Genomic DNA, 19,927 nt, shown 5'->3' on the forward strand with positions numbered 1-19,927 from the left:
AGGGAAGACCAATTAATAAGCGTATTAACATAATGTACCAGTGTCGCTTCCCAACCAGCTGCCTTCACAGGGAGGAATATGGCCACATCCCACTTGCACTGCTGGGTGTACTTTGACTCTTAAAGGACAGTTTGAAGTCAGAATTTAAATTAATTTTATCGTCTCCTATACTCACAGGGAGTGAAACAAACAGGCATTTAGAGGAACACTATAGTCTGGGTTGTGAATTCCTTATGCATATGTAAAGAGGTAACCCTCAAATGCTCTCTAGAGTCACTTTTTATGGTTTTTCATTATTGTTGTTTTTGAGGTTTTTGGTGGTGATGTTTTTGGGGTTTGTTTGTTTTTTAAAAAGCAATACATTTTTCCTAGAACTATTTTGTTAAACTGGCATGAAAACCACTGGAAAGTTGTCACACTAATATCTGTTACATTTCTCCTGATTGCTCCCACAGTTCCTATAATTACACAGAAAATAAAGCAGGACTACCAAAGGCAACTAGTGTTAGAATAAACTAATACTTCATTTTTTTCAAACATACTACTCTTCAAGACATATTAATAATTTATCTGTTACAAACTACTCCTAGCGTCGCCATGGGTTTTTTTAACTAAGCCTTTTAGAAGCTACAAGAACAAAAAAGTCATTGAATTCAATAACTTTATTTGCTAAGCAGTAACAGTAGAAATTTAAATATTTCCTTTAATAAATTGTTTATTCCCTTTTCATCAGATTTTAAAACAAGTGTCACTCAGAATTTGCAATGGTTATGAATGTTGGAAAAAACCACATTCAGATGCAGATAAACTCAAGTATTGCAAACTCTGTATTTATAGTTTAATAAAAGATACTCTTATATTTGATTCTGGTTTATCTGTAATCCCTATACCATGCATTCACACACACTTTTTTATCTTACGACAAATGCTCTGACTAAAACTAACCTTGATCAAACATATTATGGTTTATGATTCTCAGCAGCTTCTAACTGTGTTGCCTTTGTATTATTCATTGTAGACATTTAGCCGATTACAGACATGCATTAGAAATCTCCCATGACTTCAAAAGGACTGTTCAAGGTATTAGAACAGAAAGCAGCATCCCAGGTGGCTTGCACACTGACACGGTTGATGAAAAATCCCTTTGAAAATGACACATCATTCGACTAATTTCTTCTGACTAGAAGAGTGAAATTCTGGCTTGACACTTCCTTCCAGTGTAAGATAAAAATCTAGTGAAAAAATGAAGTAAATAGCCTTACTTCTTCAGACACTTACTCTACAGCATGGCATATGACCATCTTCAGTCTGCATTTAGAAAAAAATGTTTTCACATAGACTGTTAAAGACAGAAAATTATACTACAGCCTTCCAGTCAAATACTGCATTTTCTTGCACAGTATGAGTTCCAAAATCAGTTTTCAGTGAAGTGTGACAGGTGGTTCTCAGCACTTAAAAATCAAGACAAAGCAAGCAAACAAAAACTAAAGAGATTTTATTTTTTTCAAATAAATCCAGATCTTAAGAAGTAAATTATGCTTTGGAACTTTTTATAAGTGAGTCAGGAGAGGAAAAACTATAGCAAAAAATCTATCTCATTTTTAAATAAGAGACAGTAGAAATCACACTGCAAGTTTCCAATAAATAAATGCTAATTACATTTACAATACCAAGTAGGTGTGTGACAAAGTCAGCAACGTGAACAGAAAAGTTGATCCAGAAGGCTTGACATTCCAAACAAGATCATTAGAAATTATTGCAAAGAACATTTAATAAATGTAAATTCTTTTGCAATCATATATCTGGAAAACATGCAAAAAAGAAAGTTACATCACTAAGACTCTCTCTGAAAAGAGGTGCTTATTATCTAGTTGGTAATACAGAGGGTCCAACACAGGTATTACTGGCTTTCTCCTGCTATTTGGAGACAGTTTTACTATCCTGTTCTCCATTTCTTTTCCAACTGCAGCTGCAAACTGCACATCATCTACCTTTGGATTCCCTTGCCTATCAGAGCCACTCAGTTACATGCTCAGTCATCTAAGGATACAAATTAAGAACTGGATTCATCCCCTACACACAGTTTAAAATACAACCAAACAGACCAACCAAAATATACCACCTTAGACATAGAAGTGACATAAAACTTGGGAGATAAGAAGAACATCAACAGTACCTGAGAAGGAAGTGCTAGTAAGAACGATACAAAGAAACGCTACTGTGAAATGCATCAAAGCTGTAGGGAAGGTTTGGTGTCTGAATCCTATAGCTCTACCTATTCTCTAGGAAACGCCATTACTCAGGCTTCTGATGGCAGCCACAAATATCAACATTTGAAGGAAATTATTTAATTAATTTAACTGAATAAGCTAATACATTATTTACAAAACAATTCAGGTGCATGAAATGCTAAGCCAACCTTGGAATGGTTGTGAAGACAGGAGGCCTTGCATGTTGATACTCTATCTTATCGTTAAACAATTACTAATCTTAATCAAGTGGAAGGTAAACAATTAATATTAATAGATATTGACTTGTTTTTTTCTGCCCGTTCTACTTCCAACTGCCAACAAGGAAGCTGCACATCCTCATCAGGCTTGAGCTGGAAATATCATATTCATACAATTAAGGAAACTTTGTGGGAAGTATTTTGCTATGTGGGCTTTAGAGGTCTGAAAGTCTGATTCTTATAAAGTTCTTTAAAATGTCTTGTAATTGTCTCCAAAGATCTGTTCTCTGTTTACCTTTTCTTTTTAAGTTTTGTCATTTTGGCAGCCTTGCACAATTCCAGAAGGAACAGAAACACATTCCTACTCAGTCTTCTCCTGTTTTCCCAGGTTGACACTTCTCAAGTACTTACTAGCAATAGTTAAGTTCTCCCAGGAAGAATTCCTAAGGCATCTCTCTCATCCAGCCTTCTCACCATGCACATGGTTTAAAAATACTGCAGTACCCACCAGATAATTTTAAATTAGTGAGGAATGGCACACACCCAGGTGACACACCCATTTCGGCCTCTTACGGGAGAGATGCCAACCTCTGTGGCTCCCTGTTCCTACCACAACCTGGCTGATGGCAAGAAGAGAGTATTCCCTATTTGCTGTCATTGTTTCTATAAGAAACCTCCCAGGTTCTTTCCCAGTGAGACGGCTTCCTGTTCCACAGATTTCTTAACCTCCACTAAATGTCACACCCACAATGGCAGTAAACAATTCAGAATTACAAGTCCTTCTTAAACAGAAGAGACAACCACAAATAGAGCAGAGAAAAGCTAGAAAAATCCATTATTAAGCTAAGAGTATATTATTTGCTTAGCTAGCTTTTCACTGTAAAATAATTAATGTTCTTTTGAAATGGTGGATATGCCACTGCATAGAAGCATTGCACACTTACATACACAGGTCTGGTCATCTTGTTTTCAGCAATGAAACACGTCTTGACACTGCAAATCACCAGATTCTGGGAACTGATTTTAAGGAAGCATGGCTACAACCAAGATGTGTATTTAAATGTATTTGAATACAAATAAAGACTTGTATTTAAAGATAAAAATCACGTTGTGAATTGCATCACTCTAAAGTGAGGAATGAAATTACTGTCAAAATACAATGCTTCAGATGGGGTGGACACAATATAAAAAAATATCAACACATTTCAGTTATCCAGGTTGAAAAAACTGATGCAATACAGCAGCTTCTTGCTGTCGTACACATTACTACACATACCCACATAATTAACACATTTCACTGTTTGTACCTGGCTTGAACAGCACAGTTCATTCATCTGTGATTTTTTTCCAATTTCTAACAAAGCAAATTAAGCATCTGGAAAACGAAGGGTTTGAGAAAAGAACAGAAAGTAAGGAGGAACACAATAAATTATTCTCAGATAGGAAAATGCAACAGTACTGTTTCAAATTCTGAGACTTCCAAAAAGCCACTGGATTATTTAAGAACAGATAGATATTAATATGCATTTCTACACTAGCAGAAAGCTATGAAACACAACCAACAACTACAAACTTACTTAGATCTTTGATTTTTTAATGTTTGTTTTCATTCTGTCAAGCTTTTGCCATTAAGCTTTACTATTAAAAGTGACCAAAAACTACACCAGATCAGAGTGTGCATCACAAAAGAACCAGTAGATGGCACTAAAAAGATCAGTGATAAATTTCAATTTTGGAAATAAATGTAATCTGTGTTAATGCACAACCAGCAAAATTGTCATTTTTTTTTTAACCCCGATAATATGGTTCCAGGAGTCTGGCTCAGTAGCAAGCATTCGTAAAATTTCATGCAGACAAATCCATAAATCCTAACCCCATCTGAGAGGTTAGAAATCTTGCTGAGGTGAGAAAAAAACTCTGAGAACAATCTGTTCCTCTGTTACTTATATTTCTTAACTTTATATTCGACCTAGACCTATAATTTCAAGAATCTTACACAAAGTACAACGTGTATAAAATGCACAGAAATTTGAGTTTGTTTTTGTTCTTAAAATGTTCTCAAAACAGTAACCTAGACAATCAGTAATGTTTTTAAGTCTTTATGCTATAGTAACCTTTAGAAACTTCCACAAAGTGTTATACAAAGCTATTCAGCATCTTCTGGTGACTTTCGACAGGATTTGTGCTTGAAATTAAAATATCTAATTATTTTTATGGCTTAGAATTGGCCAACTATGAATACACTATGTATATTTTTGCAGCTGTAGTAGAGGTATACTTGAACAGTAACAATATGTTAATTGAAATCACTAGTGGCTTGGATCAACCTTTTTTACCATTCAGAATTAGTAAAGCTTCAGGATTATTTTACGTATATATACATCAATGAACCAAATAATTATACCATTTACATGAAGTAAATTTCTCCATTTGTCTTTCTTTATTTTCCAACTTTTGTCACAAGTGCAAGCATATACAGTTCTTGGCTAGGATATCTGTTTCCCTAAAATAAAACACCTGATTAGTAAGATTGCTAAGTATTTTCTCAAGAAGGAATTGTAAAGCTATCAGTAAGGTTTGTAGCTTACCATGAAACATTTCAGAAAAAGGGCCTTATGTATCACTTCCTAATTAATACCTATCCCTTATAGCTAAATAATAAATTATTTTTTTCTTACACATTCAAAACCACACATCATATATTTACCAGTAAATACTACTCCTCAAGCTTATACCTGAAAACAGACAAACTACTCAGGTTATAATTAAGCCACCTCATCTAGTTATATATGCATATCATTGTGGAAAAAAAGCACACTGCCACACAGAAAAGAATTAGCACATGGGAAGACAAATACTTGGAGACTGTTGCCAAAAAGAAATCCAGCAGTAGGAAGTTAAAGAGTTGCACAACTGCTCCCAGGTATTATTTTCTCTAATTAAAAAGCAAACTGATTGAGGACAAAGCAAGAATACACACTGCAACTTGCAGAATGATATTAAAGAGATAAGCCCACATTAAAAATATTTCTTCCTTCTTTAAAAGTGGAACTGGCAGCTTGGAAACCAACAGTGAAAACCTGGAGGCAACCTGTCCTGTTGGAGGGGTAACAAGACCACAGGGTTGAAGAACTCAACATATGAAGAAAGGTTGAAGAAACTGGGTTTGCTCTGCTTAAAAGAGAAGGCTTGGGAGGGTGGGGAGGATCTAAGCATCATTGTCCAGTGCCTAAGGGGTAATTCTAGAGAAGATGGAGGTGCCCTCTTCACAAGGATGCACAGGGAAAGGACAAGAGGCCATGAGCCACAAGTTGTTCCAGGAAATTTTTTTCTTGTCAAATCCCCAATTCTTTGCTATGAGAACAACTAAGCAATGGAATAGGTTATCCAGAGAAGTGGTGGACTTTTGCCCTCATTGGAAGTTTTCAAGTTTTAACTTAGCTTCACAAGGACATGGACAACCTAGTCTCCAGTCCTGGTTTCATAAGAAGATTGGACCAAATGATCTCCAGAGGTACTCTCCAACCTAAACTGCTCTCTGATTCTATATGCAAAACTCTGCAGCTACTGTATTTTAAATTAGTACCTGTCAGAAACACTACAATAATTTAGAAACAAAAATTGCTTTATGCACAGCTGTTCTGTCTCAGCTTTGCATTGTTACAATTTCATTAGTGACAATGGATTTATTATGTATGTATGTATGCTGATGCAGCCTATTTTTCCACACTTTTTCCAATTTATTAACTATGTAAAGTTGGGAAATATGTCAGTGTACTTTGCATACCTACGAAATCCCAAACTCCTGAATTCTACATGAGTAAAAGTGTTTGCTCCACACATGTATAACACTACACCATGCAGAACCACACCCCACTTCCACCCTGCTGTAATGGAGTCATGTACATTATTGCTAAGACATACGCCAACTGGTACTGTTCCTTAAAAAATAAAAACCCCTGCTTTATCAGGAAAAAAACAGATAGCATTGAAATTGGTTGCAAAACGTGTAAGGATTTTTTAAAGAAGGAAATAAAGGAAAAATACTCTAATTTTGACATAACAAGCCACCTGAAGTTACTTTTGCTCAGGAAGTGAATTCACAAGGTCTTCAACCGCACCCAGGATGCAAAGTAGGACAAGGTCTACAACTAGATTATGAGTGTATGTCCTCATCTGCTAGAATCCAAACTGCTTGACTCTGGTAGTGTTTCACCTTTTCTTTGGCACATAATTCCAGAAACAAATGTTTACTGCTGAGCTGAGTGCTGGGGCCATGACATTAAGAGTGCTCAGCAGAAGATCAAAGAGCTTCTACTGTGCACCATGAGACCTTTGATGAAGAAATACTCTTAATAAATTGAAACTCTAGAGAAAAGCAGATGTACCAGACAACTCTCAACCCCTTTGATTTTGGATCAGCTATCACTTAAATTTAACACCATTAATTTTTCAGCTCTATCAACAAGCTATGATTCCTGCTTTCCAGCCTTTGATAAATGGACTGTAAGCTCCTCCTTCCACAGAAAAAACAAAACTTAAGAAGGGGTTACTTCCCTTATTCCACTACATACCTCTTACAGAACTGACTTCTGAACATCTATGCATTTTTATGAAGCTTACGAAGATCCATTTAAATCCTTATGAGGACCCCATGAAATCAAATCCACATGGCACAACTGTTTATTAAGCCATGTTTACTACAAACATGCTAGTCTCGTCCTCTATGCTAAGGTCCTAATTTTTATCTGTGACAGAGCTGATTATATTCTTCTCAAAAGCCTATTTATAGACTGTAAGGTCAGATTTTATACTACAGCTATCAAGAGGGCCCTCCATTATCACTTAATATTTCCAAGCTAATCCCCGAATGCCTTGACACGACACAAAGGATCCAGGCTAAGTACACTTCTACATAAAAGCTTTCCATTCATTTACTACATTTGAATGCTGAACATACACTGAGTTACTTTTGCAGATTAGAATACAGTCACATTAAGCTGTACTTTTTACAGCTACCACTTAAAAACACCTTTACTGATGTACTGCCTAAAAAGAAAAAACAATCACTACTAAGACTTGTACATCCAACTGATTTCTTGGACTCAGCTTTCAGAGTTGTCCTGAAACTGATTTAATTAGCATTCCTTGAATTTATGTCAGTCTACATTAAAAAGAAACAGTCATCAGGAAGAAAACTCTCTGTCTACAATTTTCAAAGAAAAATAAAAAAGCACTGCAGAATTAAGGATACAGCTTGTTTTAACACACTCCCCCAACTATTCACCTGATTTCTTCAGAGTAATTTCCTCTTTTTTTTTTTTTTTCCTTCCAATCAGTGTAACAAATCAGATGTGATGGGGAACAGTTTTACCCAAGTACAATCACTTGGTTGGAATGTCCTGCTTTGCACATGTGGTTCATACCAGAAGTATGTGCCTACAGTAAAGCCTGAAGAACTAAACACACTAGGATATAACTATTTTACAAATGTCAGTAAGGGCTTATTTTTTCCTGCTTTTAAGACGTTCACCTACTTCTTTCTGTTTGAAAACTGCACTTCCTGCACTCAGTTAGCACCTATCCATAAGTAACTGAGGAGAGTTTCATGATCCTGCTCCTGGTTCGAATCATGTTGCCATGGAAGCAGATGTTGGATTGATAAAAATAGGTCAACTGTTCAAAATAATAAATTGATATCTTAATACTTAAAAATTATTATAAGTTATTATTTTAATTCTTGCCATTATCTATTATGAAATGCTTAATATTTTATTTTATTAGCATTTCCTTTGCTGATACAGTATGCACACCCATCAAAGGTGTAGACAGCAGTAGAGTTACTGTTGTCAATGGAAAAAAAATTATCTTGCATAAATCTGTAGGGGTTGAGTATGGACGGAATGCTTCCAAGAATCTCACACATAGTTCTTCACTATGTCTGCACTGACTGATGTCAAATGTTGCCCTATGAATGTTTCCATTTGAATAATAATAATAGTATTATTAAAAAGTGCTAATATTCTTTTGAAAAAACAAAGCCAAACACACCCATAATCAGGACATTGCTAATACCTATGCCCAGCTTTTGTTTTTTCTGTATTAAGCTGGAGTCTCAAGTACTCAAACCCAATTTAAAAATATGTGATGACAGATAAGTCTTAAGTAGGTTACCCCAACCAGTTGAACATGTGAAAGCATAGATAACCTACTAAAACCTACTAACATTTTCACACTGCCTGCCAAGCTGCTGCCAAAATAGCATAAACACACTAAAATTCTCATCTTCAACTGCAGTAAACATCAGAAAGTAAAATAACTCACCCTGCATCATATGTTTCTGTATCTCTATGTGATCTAAAATGTTTTTCTGACAACACGCTGATATCTTCAACAGAATTTTTTCGTACCCTGACACTGATAAACCTTAGATGCACCATATTTGTTCTAGAGGCTTAATGTGCTGTATTTTGTTCCTGATTTTTTTCTTTACAACTGAAATGCACAGTTGAATAATTAATTTAGCAACGAAGCATGGTATTTGTGCTTCTCTCATAGTTTAGCTATCTTCCTGTAGGCAAAGTAATACTTCCAGGAGAAAGACTCAGTGGTACAGAAGTCCCACACATTTAATCCAGCACAAACCCACAGTACCACTGTGTCTGCCACACACAGTTGCTTCTGCCCTGCTCCCTTTCACCAATGAACAGGGTCAGACAGCTTCTCCCAGATCAAGTCCCTAATCTGATACACCACACACCAGATAAAAGAAAGTGCCAATGTAACATGTAACATGGGAACAAATACCCACAAAGCAAAGGCAAAAACAGCTACACCTCTTCAAGCTGACATAAATCCATACTGCTTACATTTAGTCGTACAATTTTCATAATATGATCTCCCTGGATATGTTGCTAGGTAAGCAACTATAGCACTACATTTAAATTGCCAAATTAGTTTTATATTAAAATACATGACTGAGGTTAATGCAAATGTTACATATGCATAATAGAAGAATACAATAGGTTGTCTGTAGACTCGAACTTCAGTAAACCAGTTGACATGATTCATATTTACAGTTAACTCTGCAAACCTTAAGGCTTGGAAAATAAAATTCTAAGCAAGCACATAATTCATTGCATAATGCTTAACACCTGTAAAAACAACAACAAACAACTATGTGCTCCTGCTCCACCTCTGTAAGGCAATGCAGTTTAAAAACTACACAGACAACCCAGACTTTTTGCCACAAGAAAAGTAATCCAGTTCCTAAAAGCTAAAATAGCATAATGATAAGAGTCAAAGCAATGCAATAAAAGAAAGCTTCAAAAGAAAGATACAGAAAGGCAAAGTCCTACAATCTCAGCTATTATATAAAACGCCCACAGTCATCCCTCCTTGTCTGAAAAGGAATGACACTTAAGACATGAAGCAACAAATACATGATATGTTGGGAAGGTATGGAAAAGTATGTCAACAACATTCACAGTAAATTAAAACACAGAAAAGAAAGAAATCAAAAAGTAAAACTTTGAAACTGTTGTTTGATAGAGAAATCTTCCTTTCAATATTAGGGCTGGAGGGGGGAAATCACTTACTGGTGGTTGCATTGCTGCTCACGTTGTTTGCTATTAAAACACACACGTACTGTTTGAACGCAGACTTACCTCTACCAATGCCACAATCAGAATAAGGTCCATTTTTGAATCTGGGAAAAGGGCAGTCACTTGTGGAGACATTCCAATCAGTATGCAATTAGTAACAACAGATATTACACTCATAGTTTCAAAAGCCAACTGAAAGAAAACACATATATTTATAATTATGACCATTACCTCTAATTTTCCAGTCCCAAAATTGTTCTGGACAACACATCTTTTTCATCAAATCCTCAGAAGACCCTTGTAACTTTTTATTTTCCTTCATCTTTTGAATTCTATGACATAAGACTTGTTTGGCAAGCAGTTCAAACTGCATCAGCTTCAAGAACTGACAAGGACAAGGTCTGCACCACCAGAAAAACCACTCTCAGATTTGTCTCTGTGTGTGTATGCGTGTTTGCTATGAAGAAGTTAAAGCAGTATTCTTGCATAAGTCCACAGTACTGTGGACTTGAGAATTTATTTAGCGACCACTGACATCCTAGATGTAGGTAATGCCAGATCACCTCCTGAAAAATTTGGAATAATCCTAAAGGAAAAAAGTGGAGAGGAAAGCAGCCTTATCCCTGGTATATTCATTATTCATAACCTGAACACATAAAAGAGTATGTGCTCATCTACAGTTATACTTTCAAACATAAATTTATTTCAGAATAAAGGAAAAAATGCAAAGTTCCTTGAGAAACTAATAAACCGAACACACTGGTTTCATAGAATCATAGAATCCTAGGGGTTGGAAGGGACCTCGAAAGATCATCTAGTCCAACCCCCCCTGCCAGAGCAGGGTCACCTAGAGTACATCACATAGGAACACATCCAGGTGGGTTTTGAATGTCTCCAGTGAAGGAGACTCCACAACATCCCTGGGCAGCCTGTTCCAGTGCTCCGTCACTCTCACAGTTAAGTCATAGGAAATTGTAAGGATGGATCAGAATGCCTTTTTAAAATCAGAACCAATTATATAAGCTGAAATTTGTTGAAAAGTTTACACTTAAAACACATGCAATTGCACCAGTCTAAGAAGATCTTGCCTACAGAGCTCCCAGAAAATGCCTGAAAATATTACTATAGCACAACAATTACTTTTGAAATATAATATGGTTATTTATTCCTCTCCGGAATGAGAAAGGCTGACGTTGAACTGTAACAATTGTCAAAATGAATTAGAAGAAGTAACCTCTTGACAACAACCTGGTGACTCATCTTGTCTGATAAAATCATTCCATTATTCCTTTAACAAAAATCTTTCAGCCAATGTTCTAACTTCCCAGATGAAAGAGAGATAACTAAAATTTTAAGTTATTATTTTTAGTTCACAAAGCAAATGCATTTCTACTATTAGTTAAAAACCTACACTATAAATAAAACCTAACAACATGCCTGTACCATTATCAGCCTACTCCCTAGATTGAAACCAACTATTCTGGCAAAACCAAATGTTATTATAATATACCTGCAACTATGCCTAGGACTTATGAACAAAGCCTCATTTATGTGATGGTCCTACACAGCATCAATTTGGACTGAGAAAATGTACCAAATGTTAAAACACAATCACATTGTAACATACACATTTTAATGACTTAATATGAAGACTTCTCCATTAAGTCCACTTCGCTAACACCTATGTACATGTCTAATGAACATTGCTCAGAATACTTGGTTTGCATGTTTTTACAGTATGTTTCATGTGAGTTTTCCTTATTTAATTTCTCATGTCCCATTTGTTTCCTTTGGTACCAACATTTCAACCCCTCCAGATTAAAAAGTCCAGCAGTTTGTCTCCATTATGCATCATCAGAAAGTTGCCAAATAAAACTAGAATACGGATCATGCCCTAGAGATTTCCTCCAACCTACTTCACATTCCTTATCAGGCCATTGCTAATACAGAATGCAGAAGTCTCTGGATGCAACTTGGTAACTGCCTTTGTTTCAGAAAAATCTCTGGTCTTGGAGATATTGTAAAGGGTTATTTTTCAGCCAAATCAGTTCACTGATGCAGCTCACTCAGCAGGCTCCAAACTAGCTTGGTGCCAGCATGGCTGCACAGGCAAACAACTGAGGATAGGAAATCCTTAACTCAGTACAACTAGCATTAAATTGTTTAGACAGACCACAATGTTCAGGCTGTGCACAAAGGTCCAGCTTCTTCTCACAGATCCAGGTTATTTAAAACTAGGCAGCTTGAGTACCACTAATCACAAGGACACAGAGCCAAGCATAACTTAGCAATACAAGTACTTACACACCATTCTTTAATTTTTTTTTAAACCCTTGCTTGAGCTCCATGCTTCTGAGACTGCATGTTACCATTTCTAAAGTATGTTGGCTCTGAAGAATACCAGGAAGTATCTGGCACCTTTGCTTTGTTTCAGTTGCAACACAAGTACAATACATATAAAAGGACTAAAGGAAAGATCTGTATTCTTTTCAAAGGCAACTGAAAGACATGTGGTCAAAAAGCCTACAATCACCTGGATATACAGTTGGATAGATACTATCCTAAGGCATTGAAGAGAATAAAGTATTACTAACTTTAAAGTGGCTGATGGGTCAAAAACACAGCTTAAATAAATTACTTGAAACCTCCTTTAAAACAAATTCATTGAAAAAGATACAAAAATTACCTGCCAAACACCAATATTTGCTGTGGGTTCAGCAAATGGACGCTTGTAAACTCTACACATCTTTAAGGCATCAGAATATATCTCCGTGATGTTGTTTAACACTGCAAAGACAGCTGCCAGTGGGTAAACACATGAGAAAAGACTCACGTAACCAAACTGTAAGAACAACTCCAGGTAATCATCAAAAGTACCCTGAAAAACAGAGCAAAAGTAAGAGTAACTTTAACCCACAAAACTATATGAAGAAACACAGAATTAACCATATTGTTGTAAACACACTTCCTTATCTCAAATCAGTTGTTTACAAATGATTGGTGATACAAACTAACAACGACAAAAAAACTCATCCTAGTTAATATGGAATTGTTCAATTACTCAGAACTTCTTAATAAGGGGAGACCAAGGTTTTTCCTTTTGCCCAATGCATTTTTTTTGCAATGCTTACACTTCTTACTACATGAAGTAATTGTATAGACACATTCATCTCATTCAAGTTCCTGACTACCTAGGTAAAACAGTTACAGAAGGAACAGTGGGAGATAGGAAAACAGCACCATACATTTAAACTGGAAGAACATTCTCCTAAGAACATTGTGACAAGAGAAGTCCTAGTATTTCAAACTGCCTGTGAAAGACCTAACTAGAAAGGTAGGTTGCTAGCGAGGCAACCCTTTTCTGGTATTTCTGCTTGTTTATTTCAAAAGAGGTTAAGTCAGAATTAGTCCTCCAGCTGAAATGACAAAATGCAGCACTGATATCTGAAACCAACAATCAGTACAAACAAGAAGTCCTATTTTGGCAAATTAACAACATATCTATCACCTGATCTTTAATACAAGAATGTGGGTGCTTAAAAGCTAAGTAGGTTATCATCCATCTTTGCATATTAGTTTGTATCTATCACCTGATCTTTAATACGAGAATGTAGGTTATCATCCATCTTTGCATATTAGTTTTGTAGTATTAATAAGAGTTTTCTATATTTGCAGCTATTACTTAGGAAAGAAAAGAATCAAACTAACCATTTTTAAAGAAAAACTGTTCACTGTACAAAGGATGAACAAGTTAAACTGGGATCTAGCTGGCTAGTATTCACCTAGACCCATGTGTTGTCCTCTCTCAAAACTGAAATAACAAAGACTTGACTGAGATTATTACAGACACCACATTAAATTGTTTTTGGCTCCATGCATCAGACACATGGTTCCTTCATATTTTCTGCTGATTATAGCTATTAAACTGACTGCCCTCTCCAGCACCTACTGCTTTTTTTTTTTCTAGCAGAGAGAGAAATCAACGTGGGGTTATCATTAGCTGCATTTTTCAATTGAGCTCATTTTCAAGTTGTACAGTATAGCTGAGTCTGACAAAATGATCTGCAGGCCAGGCCATGAGGAGCTACCTAACTTTAAAACCACTGAGGTTTTCCCACAGAAATGTGTTGTACAAACTCTGAATTTTAGTAAGGTCTTCCTTATGATTGCTTGTGCAGGATCACTCACTGGAGTGGTAGTGACACATTTGTCCCTACTATCACCTTCTCAGACAACTGTTGCAGGCAGGGAGTGATGCTTCCCTTTGTGCTTCTCCTTCTAGTAACTGCACAGTGTTCCCACTGCTTCCTCACACCTTTCTTCTCATTTCCTTGCCCAGCACCTACTGACTTTTAGAACAGCAGATTATGAGAAATAAATGACTATTTCTTTTTCTCCTACTCAAATTATGACACTTTGTGCAGGAATTTGATGTGATGGCAAAGAAATTCCAAAGTGAGCCATTGTCAGCCACAAGCACATGAACTCTTGCATCAAGGAAAAAAATTCAGGGAGAAAATTAACTAGAGAAGCAGAAATTTAAAAAAAAAAAAAAAATTCTTGCAGGATGTTTTTAAATCTTAAATTGGGCAGGAGATTTGAAAAGCGAGAAAGAGGACAAATAATTGAGAATTCACTGTTAAAGAGCAAGTGAAGGAAAACAAAAAAGACGACCCTGAAATGCAGTATCCTGTCAAGACTCCTGCTAAAGTCCTCAGTAACTAAACATAGTCAAATGCTTCCCCCTTGTGACAGATTTAATTTTAGAAATACTCTTGCCTGCTGACAGCTCACAGCTTGCAAACAAATCAGAGGTCTAATATTGTGAATTCACAAGGACAACACAATTAAATCCTTAGACTGAAAATAAAATTAATCCTTGAATACACAGTATCTTGAATGGAAACTAAGGCTATGAGTGGACACATCCAAGGCAAACTCATAAATTTAGAGTTGACCTGTCAGGTCTGTATGGAAAATTGTTCAGGGCAGAATGGCTCAACAGGTGCAGATACATTTGATCCAGCTCTGCACAAGAAGCACTGGGACTAAGCGACAGAGCTTATTTGGTCAGGCATATCAATGCCTGATGCTCTTGGAGCTGTGCTGGCCTCTGGCCTATTTGCAGGCACAGTACTGGGCTGTGCTGATTTATCAGTTCAGACACTAACTTGGGGATTTCTGTTGTGTTCTTCACTGTAAGACAGACACGCTCTCTAAATCTATTTCTCTCCATATAAAATGTGGGAAATACCAACCTTCCCAGAGCAACACAAGTATTAACATTCGTACAGTTTTTCAATTGCAAATTTATCCTCTTCCCATTTCATGGCACTTAGTCTGGGAAGAGAGGAATCTGATGCAGCATTAATATCAAATTTCAAACTGCTCTTTTCTACTTTCTACAGAAGGTACACTATCTGCATGTAATTTTTATTCTGGAAAAGTATGAGACATACAGCATTAAGAGACTTGTGACTATGCTTACAGCAGCTGATCAAGAAACTTGTCAGCCAATCTGTAAGGCCTTTACATATACACTGATGTCTAACTTGATTTGCAGGCACAGTACTGGGCTGTGCTGATTTATCAGTTCAGACACTAACTTGGGGATTTCTGTTGTGTTCTTCACTGTAAGACAGACACGCTCTCTAAATCTATTTCTCTCCATATAAAATGTGGGAAATACCAACCTTCCCAGAGCAACACAAGTATTAACATTCGTACAGTTTTTCAATTGCAAATTTATCCTCTTCCCATTTCATGACACTTAGTCTGGGAAGAGATGAATCTGATGCGGCATTAATATCAAATTTCAAACTGCTCTTTTCTACTTTCTACAGAAGGTACACTATCTGCATGTAATTTTTATTCTGGAAAAGTATGAGACATACAGCATTAAGAGACTTGTGACTATGCTTACAGCAGCTGATCAAGAAACTTGTCAGCCAATCTGTAAGGCCTTTACATATACACTGATGTCTAACTTGATTTAAAACTGCAAATAATGAATTGCACGAAGTCTGTTAAATACAACTAAAAATTGTAGTGGGTAGGATGTGGTCAGGAATGGAATTAGGAAATCAGAGAATGTCAAAAGTGTACTTTCAAAAAGCAAGAGCTCCCAACAGTGGTATTGGTTTGAAGAGCGGGTCTCCCCTGCCCTCTCCATTTCTGGCCCTACTCAGACATGAGCACACTCTCTCTGACTAGAGTTTAACAGTTTAAACTAGTATCACTGCAAAAGCAAACTAAACCAGAAACAGCTTCCACCTTCCCTTTGCCAGGCTACTCATCCTGCTGGTCTTCAGACTGCCCTTGGAGATTAAGGGCGTATTACACAAATGCTTCTTCCAGTGATACAGGGTTAGGTAGCTCCAGATTCAGCTGTTCATTCCTACTTCATTCTGGTGTAACTGGGATCCTACACTGTATCAGTTTCTTGATCCAGTGCACTAAATAGCTGCATAAACAAAACTACCAGCAAAACTGATGAAGCTGGAAACAACCTGCCAGGCCAGACAGCCAGAAATATTTTAGGTTACACTGGCTGATGTCTCTGTCAACTACAGCCCAGGAAACTTGTAACCCTTTTAACAGCAGTAAAACGTACAACATAGGTGCCCATTTCCTTCTCCAAGTTGACTTGTTCAACGAATGACAGGTCCGTATCTGTTTTCAGAGAACCCATGCGTTTCTTCATCCTCTTCTTATGTCTCTTTTGGAGCCAGTAAGGAAGTAAGGATTCTGCAAACTGATTGAGGATCTGCGAAGTTATCAGCAAAGTGGCCAAGCTCTTAAGTTAAAAAAAAAAGATCAAAGTAAAATAAAAAAAGAAAAAAATTAATAAATAGACCCGGGACAAACCTATGATAATTTCCATTTCTGTGCATTCTAGCAACACTGCAAGTTGTTATACTATGATAAAAGAAGACCAGCCTAAGAAAACTTGCAATACCACATGAAAAGTATAGGTGCTCTAGTTCTCATTCTTTGCAATTTGCTGCATAGGAAAAAATAGCAACTAGATGCCTAATAATTTTTTTTATCTGCATGTATCTTGGAGACAGTACACAAAGTCCAATGAAGGGTAAAGATACACACTCTGCTTACACCAATCACAGAGCTAAACAGTGAACAACTTAATGCTTTTCTTCTTTTTGCTTTTTACCTTTAAAGTATAGAAAATGTCACAAATATCATGTCTGACATAAATATGCCAAGATCTCTTTAGAGGAACACAGATCTTGAGTTACAGTTCTCGTGTTTTCATTAATATTTAGAGCACAAATATTTTCCTTATACCTAACTTCCATGCATTGGAGTGCAAAAGAACAGAAATAATTTAAAAGCTAACTTAAAATACCAACTGCAAATTAATTTTGCTTTTATTTCTTCTCAGCTCCTCATTGTAGTCATAAAATTTAATCATGCTTCTATTCTCAAGAGTGTCTCATTAAGAACATGACAGAGAAAACCATTTTCTAACATAAAGGGAAAGCAAGAGGAAATGAAAATTCTCTAGCCTCATCTGTGTGAGGGAATAACCAGCTTATTTGAAAACAGCTCCTCATTTATATGGATGGAAATAACTGCTCCACTCTAATATGATTCTATAACTATGCTGGAGAAACTGAAATACGGAGATGGATTTCTGAGAAAAGATATGAAATATATTCATTGTCAAGTTAATATTATAGAAAAACTATTAAAAACTAAAGTCCTGTTTCAAACAATCCTTTCTTTTCCTAGATTCATTAACATTCTTAAGATGTTCTTGGAACTCACCTGCCTCAAAAGCTTCATATCAAATAGCACAAAGGCAATGTAGAAGAGAGATGCAAAACAATTTAAGAAGTTGAACTGCAAATAAAAACACTTGTTATTAGTACTCAAGCAGAAGTTCAAATGCAGAATATCATCTTACCTTAACACGTTACCTTGACTAAATAGCTTCCATGCAGATGTAAACTGTTCATTAAAATTTTCTTTATCATTTCTTAAAGTTAGGTCAGATAAACCCAATTTTCAATACTGGTTTTAGTCAGATTTTCATCTGATAACTTTATGGCTTTCCCAAAGCACAGTATACAAAGAGAACTACACTTCAGTTATGAAATATGGACGTGAAAACTCTGTCATCTTCTACTAAATTCTCATCTTTTGGCTGCTTCCCCGTAAGTAATAACAAAAGTAACAATAAAAAGGACATATTGATTTTAATTCAGAGTAATGATTTATTATTATTAAGATATATTTTATCAAAATACATGTGTTGGATTACATCTCTTTCAGTACGTACAACTGTTCCTCAATATATGTTAGTTGCGCTTTACATTTAATCACTTCAAGATGTTTTATGACCAAGAGAAATATTCCCTACTTCTAAAATTAAATATAATTGCAACATTGTTCCCAAAATATCATAATAAATCTTTGAAGCTTCCTACTTGCTCTCAGTATTGGAGCTACTTTTTTGGAGCTCATGGACAACACAGATAATACTGGGAATGCGGAGAGCCACCTATATGGCAAAACCGAAAACTGTGGGGGACACACTTGGATTTCACATTTCATAATTTTTTTAAGTTATTTTATATAAATTTCCTATGGGGAAAAAGAGATGGCACTATTTTTTAAGAAAGGCAGAGACAAAGCTATAGTTGATACATATAAGTGTTTTAGCTCTAGAGACTAGCAGTAACAGGATAGCAAGCAGATTTAAAAAAAGAAAAAAAGGGGACACTGGCAGAGACTTAAATGATCTTTTCAAAAAGGAAACAAGAAGATTAAATCTCAAAAAATCAGCCAAACATATACTTAAGACACACAAAACCTACTTGATCAGAGCCAGAGAGTAAATAGATCAGTATACACTACTGCATAGGAGCAGTCTGATAGACATGTATCTCCAGCCTCCTCTGACTGGTTGTCTGAATGTTAGTACAGGCCAAGGTTAATACATGAACTTTTTAAAATACGGTTTATCATACTGTCTTGAAAAAAGTGAAAGTAGTTCCCAGTTGAACACAGGACCACACCAATTAACAGGAAAGCTTACATATACAGAATCCTAATGAAAGAACAAATCAATATATATAAAAAAAAAACCTCTCCACTATAAAAAGAGGCCTCTGAAACAATCCAGCACTTACTGCAACCACAATAGAAATCCTGTTTACTCTGATACTTGTGCTATTATTTGGCCTTGAACAAAACTGTAGGTCAGTGAGGTAATGCTGGAAAAGCACTGATAAAACACATGACAAGTTCTCTTTTTAAATAATCTTAAAAGCTGCTTATAATACATACTTACCACTAAAACCTTCAGAATTAAATGATTCTGATATGAAGATTCCAGCCTGTGATTTTCTAAAATACCAACAAAATTACTGATTAGTAAACTGCAGAAGGACTTACCATACACTAGACATTGTTATAAAAGAGTAAACCAACACTTTTACTCCACCTAAAAATTACTTAACTGATAGTTTATGTGGAATAGCTACTCCAACATTTTATGGCAACATGAATTCACACTGTACCAGTACCTCACTTAATTTGTGAAGCTAATCTGATGCACAATAATGATATGCATATTTTTGGCTACAATTCTAGTATTTTTTCTAATGTAGAAGTTCTTCCTTTTACATTTTTCTCAGAAGAACAGTTTTATAACAGAAAAATCACCCACCATTCCTAACACTTAATAAAATGTGCCTAGTTATTGATTTTTCTTTGACTGAAAGCAAACGCAAAACTAAGTGGAATACATGATGAATAACAATACTATTCAAAACCAGTAACTGCTCACTAGAAATATTCCCATCTACCTCCAAGAAATTTAAATCAGACACTAAGCTGTAAAGCAACA

General features: G+C 35.9%; 1 protein-coding gene across 1 annotated transcript in view; it reads right to left on the reverse strand.

Moving 5' to 3' along the window:
- ANO10 (anoctamin 10) overlaps positions 1-19,927 on the reverse strand; it is an 80,312-nt gene that overhangs the window by 49,652 nt on the left and 10,733 nt on the right. Inside the window, exons 6-10 of the mRNA XM_010007610.1 lie at positions 19,370-19,425; positions 17,842-17,916; positions 16,667-16,849; positions 12,740-12,931; positions 10,117-10,245 (exon numbers count right to left, since the gene is read on the reverse strand). Coding sequence (XP_010005912.1) covers positions 10,117-10,245; positions 12,740-12,931; positions 16,667-16,849; positions 17,842-17,916; positions 19,370-19,425 — 635 coding nt within the window. The remainder of the gene's footprint in view (positions 1-10,116; positions 10,246-12,739; positions 12,932-16,666; positions 16,850-17,841; positions 17,917-19,369; positions 19,426-19,927) is intronic.

The sequence above is a fragment of the Chaetura pelagica genome, unplaced genomic scaffold, assembly GCF_000747805.2.
Source record: "Chaetura pelagica isolate M959 unplaced genomic scaffold, ChaPel_1.0 scaffold10, whole genome shotgun sequence".
NCBI lineage: Eukaryota > Metazoa > Chordata > Aves > Apodiformes > Apodidae > Chaetura > Chaetura pelagica.